We start from the raw sequence: 5,941 nt of genomic DNA on the forward strand, positions 1-5,941 counted from the left end.
GTATTGGAGATACTCCTCATCTATTTCCTTACTTTTGTTTTTTGTTTTTCATTTACTTCATTTGTAGCCGTAACCGGTAGTTTTAAAAATCTGTCCATCTTCGTAGTATGCTAGCCGTGTTATATCTCAATGATGCTAGCAGCGGCACTCTCTGACTGACGTACCAGTTATTGTTGTTTCCACGGTAACGGGTGATGCGCTTGATTTTTAAATGTATAGATTTGTTAGATTAGAACGTAATCTATGAACTATTTTAGATTAAAAAAATAAAATATTATTTGTTGAACTATGAAGCCTTTTGTGAAAAAAAATGATGCCATGATAATTTAAATTAATGAATCTGAAAACTTTTCACGGACCCCCTGGCAGAGTGCCACGGACCCCACTTTGAGAACCACTGCTGTAGAAGACTTGGAGGAGAAGAAAAGAGCAGTGTCCGTTCATATTAAGAAATCACTGTATATGTTGCATTGTTGGAGTAGCTCAGGTCAGAAGAATTGAATTGCCATTTCTACACAGTAGCATATGTGCATATGACAATAAAACCTTTAAATCTTGAAAAATCTTGAATCTTGTCCTTTAGCGGGCTCAGAACTTGCTGCTCGCCAGTGTTAGATCATGATGCATCTCAATACAACTCTCATCATATAAAACAATTGGCTAATGATAAGAGACTTTATAAAGGCCATCCATGACAATGTCTCTCTAAACGATGGACCCTGTGACATTGTTCTTTTATCTGCAGCCGACAGAGTTTAGTCTCCTATAAACGTTGTTTCTCACCTTATACCAGGCCAAACACCTCTGACTGTGCACATTAAAGATGGCAGCCGTTGTAATCTGAATGATTCATTAAAACTAAAAATGATGATGAAATTAGACAAGTCAGGTCTTCGTGGAATAATCATTGCCAAAAACAAAACAATTTTGTCAACTGTTGTACATTTATTGGTTAAAATAGCTTTTCACAGATACAATGAGAGAGTTTTGCACTTACACTGTACAACAGTGGAGGGATTAGCATAGTCTGAATTATGGCAACAAATGACCACTGCTCCTGCTCTCACAGGACCAGAGCTCAGATTTCTAATGGTATGCGCTGTAGTGATTTTTGTGTTAAAAAATAAATTAGTAACATGTGTATCAGCAAACTCTTACAACTAACTGTATGCATCACATTACATCTCTACCATCAAGATTTCAGTGCAAATGCCATTGTAGCTGAAAGATCCATGACACATGTAAGTACCGACAATATGATGCACAAAGGATGATTTAAACAATTACAATTCAAAGAAAAAAAGGCCAAATTGAGAATTATCTTAGTGTTTGTAGTTATGGAGCTACATTGGCATACATTTTAATATAACTGACTAAATATTAGTCCAGATCTATAGGCAGTCTTCTAAAAACTCACATTTTTATTGTGACATAGTTAGCTGAATTTACAGTACTTAAAAATCTATTTCTCAAGCAGCAAGGGCTACATTGAGTCTGAAAAAGAAAACAATACCTACAGAACAAAAAAGATCATTCATTCAAATATGTAAAAGAACGAAAACCATTCTAATGTCTTTCTCTACAGGCCACGAAAGATGAAAAAGATAAGACACAATAATAAAGCCTTCCTTTATGTTTGCTGAACCCTCACACACACAGCCCAAAAGACACATGGAAACATAACAGCACATACATTCAAAGTTGATCAGGAAACCACAGTCCATGCTGACTGAAAAAGTAACCAAAGAGAAAAATATGTCTTACTGTCAATAAATATAAAGTTTCAGGGGATTAATGAAAAATGTTTTCTGTGAGTTAGAGATGCTGATAGTAGTCACTTGTTGGAAGTCGTACTGATGCCAAGCAATAAATATTCACTCAACTGATATTAAGCATCCTGCCCTAACACTCGCTGTAGGCCCCAATAAGGCTGGGACAGGAGTTACCATGGAAAGCTAACCTGAAAGCTGACTCACTTAAGAGTTACCTTAAACTCAGAAGTAGCAGAGTAGAGTTTACTCACTTTTTTCAAACGTCCAAACGGTGTGGCATGCTTATTGGACAACAGAATGTAAATGAACCAGAATAAGCAGAAAAGACTCCTTTTGATCTGCTCACATGTAGACAAAAAACAAAAAACTAAGAAGGCTCCTCATTCAGATGTGATGATGGGAAGTGAAATGCTGTCACCAATAGCGGAAACAAAGAACAGAATGTAGCTGTAACCATGGCAACTGAGAGCAGTAAACCACCGGCTGTTAGTCTTCTCTCAACCAACAGATATTGAACAAATATTTGCAACGTGTACCTATGACAGGGTTACATAACAAATGAAATGTCTCTTTGAGTGACTAAGAGTCTGTGATTTCAGCCACATGTTGGGGGGGTGGGCGCAGGGCTTACACGTCCAGGTCGTCCGGCCTGGCCCGGCTGCTCATGCGGCTGCTGGCCCGGCTGCAGGGCCGCGCCTCCATCAGTGCTAAAGGGTGCAGCTCGTGTCCTGCGGCCGACGACAGTTTCTTATCGTGGGTGTCATCTGGGAAGTCAAAAGCCTGGGCGTGGGAGTTTGAAATAGTGCTTCCTCCACCAGTCTGGCCAAGGCGGTTCTGCTCTGTGGAGTAGTTGGCCCAGTTCTGCTCGTTGGCCTGCTTGTTGTAGTTACGGCAGGAGCCAGTTCCCCGCTCCCCTGTGGCAAGTTTGTAGCCTGGGGGGGACATGGGTGAGAGTGGTGCGGTGGGAGAGGAACAGCCGTTATAGTAGGCATACTTAGTGGTGGACAGGTCTTTAGGAGTGGGGCTCAATGTGCCTGCATTTGGGTACAGAATGGGGGGCTGTCTGCCCTTCACGCGATCTTTGATCCTCTTAAAGAAAACATAGAAGAGCTCAATGACGTTGAGCATCAGAGATACCATAGACACCACCAGCATGAAGATGATGAAGACCGTCTTCTCCGTCGGACGGGACAGGAAACAGTCCACCCTGTGGGGGCAGGGGTCCCTCTCACAGGTGTACACTGCATTAAGGCTGAAGCCGTATATGTACCACTGGATCACCAGGAAGCCCACCTCAAACATAGACTTGAATAAAATGCTGACTATGTAGGTTCTGAGCAGGGCCCCTTTCATCTTCACTTTGCCGTGCTCCTCGATGCCATACTTGAGCTTTTTCAACTCAATTTTCTTCAGCGGGATGTCAACATCACCTCCATCATTTTGCACAGCTTTAAGCACCTCCTCCTTCCTGGCAAACTTCTGCTCCTTCCTGTTTAGGTAGAAGACGTGAGCCAGGTAGAGCAGCGTGGGCGTGGACACGAAGATGATCTGTAGGACCCAGAAGCGCACGTGGGAGATGGGGAAGGATTTGTCATAGCACACGTTCTCACAGCCAGGCTGCTGAGTGTTGCATTTGAATGCAGACTGCTCGTCTCCCCAGGCGGACTCCACGGCGGTCCCCAGGACCAGGATCCTGAAGATGAAGAGGACTGACAGCCACACCTTCCCCCCCGCAGTGGAGTAGGCCTGGACCTTGTCCAGCAAGCGGCCCAGAGCACTCCAGTCGCCCATTCTCAGGTAGCCTCAGCTGTTTAAAGAAGAAGGGGAACAATGTTGAACTGTCAATCATATACAGACACAGAACCAGAATAACATAAGATTCACTTCCTCAGGGATTTTGGCCTTTTGGAACATTTAATGATTAAACAGCAGCTAATCCAAACACTGGGTGCAGTGGTCAGTGTATGCAACACTGCATTTAAATTCATGTAAATGAGGAAATATGAATTGGATTAATTAATAGAGCAATTTTAAGAAACCCTGAATCAGCAAGACGATCAAATCATGTTATGTAGCTCTTCAATAGAGAACCATGGGAGAGTAAATAATGGCATATTTAAATGAATCTTAAAGCAAAGCTAACACAAAGCGCTCTGAGGCAGGAAACTAGCCGGGCGGCGCGAGTCACATGACACGAGTCCACCTTCCTGAGGGTCCACACGCAGGTATGCTAACCTAACCCCCATATGAAATAACCTTATTCTATGTCATCTTATCAGTCTTCTCCTCTCTACTCCTGTGAGCTTTTTTCCAGCAAAGATTTATGCTTTTAATTATTTGCCATGGTGAGGACAAAGACACAGAGGGAGGCAGCGTAAAGTGTCTGCACCTCCAGCCGGTGGAAGAGCACGTAAAGCTTCTCATGTTAGCTGTTCTGAGAGCAGCACAGAGCCGTGACGACGCTGGGAGATGTTCAGAACTTTAACAGTGCCCACACTCTCTCCTGACCACTGAGTCTTCCTCTTCATCTCTCAGCATAAATCTGACTAGCTTCACTAAGCTGGAAAAGCGGACCTTCTCTGTTCAACATTAGTGTTCTTTAACAAAACAAACTAAATACATGGGTTACATCCAGGACCAATATTTCTTGAGTCTTTAAGTGACTATGGTTTCCTCAGTTATATGAGAATATGACCTAAGTAAGTAAAACGTTTGTCACATGCCATAATTAATAGTTGTCAGGGGTGTGGACTCTCTGCCGAATCTGAAGGCATTATCTTAATAAATGATAATAATAATAATAATAAAAATAATAATAATAATAATAAGTCAGCTTCACCATGGGAGCTCTCTTCCAGGAGAGACAGACAATGGGAACATTTTTACTTTTTGTTATTACACAGAACATATCCCGCCACTTTCTACATGAGTGACTTTGTGTGCTGAAATGAGCAGACAGAAGAGAACAATGGAGTCCAACCCTTCTGAGGGCCAACGGATCCCAGACCCGGGTCTGATGGAGAGTGTGAGCGGGGGAAGGGTCCAGAGGGAAGGAGAGCCGCAGCGGAGTCTCTTAAACTCTTAAACCAGAACAACGCACACAGTGAAGGAAAAAGTTGTAACTTTAAAAGTGTCACTGCACGTGTGAGGAGCGCGCTCAGACAGAGGAAAGTGTAACTCACCCGCAAAGTTTCCGAGAGCAGAAGAAGAGCCCCAGCCGCTGAGCACTTCAAATCCAAGTTCGGGACCAGGAGGAACTGAGAGGAACTTGTCAAAGATCCTTTATAAAGGCCCGTCAGACTCCAGTCACCTGATGCATACGTCAGGAGGGGGGGGGGCTGTGTTGTGAACTCTTATTATGACTTGTTTCTTTTTCTAATCTTTCTAATCTAATCTCTCTTAACTATGATTGCTTTTTTATTTATGTAAATATTTTTTACTCTTATTATATTTTATATATTATTTACTATGTCATATACTCAAATGCATGAATTATTTTTGTTTTTTCATGCTTTTTTATTTACGCAATTATTATTTGACCTACTCTTTATTATTACTCTTTATTATTTATGCTTTACTATTATTGCTTTATTAATCATTAATTGTTTTGATTCTGTATTATTTAGACTTCAGTATTATTGTTAATTATTCAATCTTATTATTAATGCTTTAGTCTACATTTTTAAATGAATGGCTTTATATTATTTGTTTGTGTTATTTTGTATTCTTTATGCTTTAAGTTATTATTTATTCTTTACTCTTAATTATTTTAGTTAGATCCCAGCACCCTGCAGAGTCCGTAGAGGACAAACTGTTGAGGCCCGACTCCTCACAAATATAGCTTTCAGATACTCTACTATAAAATATGATGCATTGTGACACAAGAATCTAGCAGCCTCAACATTAACATGCAGCTCCACATGAATCCTGAAAACACAGGGACAATTTGTCTTTTCGCTCACCCCTGCATAGGCATTATTATTCTGTGATGTATTCAAATGATTAGTTATTGTTTTCTTTTTCTTTAAAAGGGCACTATCAGGATGATGATGATGATGATGATGATGATGATGATGATGATGAGTAACTTTTGGTGCTCTATTGGAGCAGTGCACAGCACCACCTAGTGATGGAGACAATGTGATGCAGTGATGCTGGGTACATCCAGC

The 5,941-nt window shown here is 41.3% G+C and overlaps 1 protein-coding gene across 1 annotated transcript; it reads right to left on the minus strand.

Moving 5' to 3' along the window:
• Positions 1 to 923: 923 nt before the first annotated feature.
• Positions 924 to 5,054, minus strand: gja1b (gap junction protein alpha 1b). Its single transcript, XM_010766130.1, has 2 exons — positions 4,955 to 5,054; positions 924 to 3,579 (listed from the first exon to the last, which is right to left on the minus strand). The coding sequence occupies exon 2, from the start codon at positions 3,561 to 3,563 to the stop codon at positions 2,400 to 2,402; it is 1,164 nt and encodes a 387-aa protein (XP_010764432.1). The 5' UTR covers positions 3,564 to 3,579; positions 4,955 to 5,054; the 3' UTR covers positions 924 to 2,399.
• Between the last annotated feature and the right edge of the window lie 887 nt (positions 5,055 to 5,941).

Source organism: Notothenia coriiceps, unplaced genomic scaffold, assembly GCF_000735185.1.
Source record: "Notothenia coriiceps isolate Sejong01 unplaced genomic scaffold, NC01 NC01_scaffold00003111, whole genome shotgun sequence".
NCBI classification, from domain to species: Eukaryota; Metazoa; Chordata; class Actinopteri; order Perciformes; family Nototheniidae; genus Notothenia; species Notothenia coriiceps.

What these genes read in the sequence shown, in the direction of transcription:
- gja1b (XM_010766130.1), bottom strand. Translation starts at nt 3,563, where the DNA reads ATGGGCGACTGGAGTGCTCTGGGCCGCTTGCTGGACAAGGTCCAGGCC.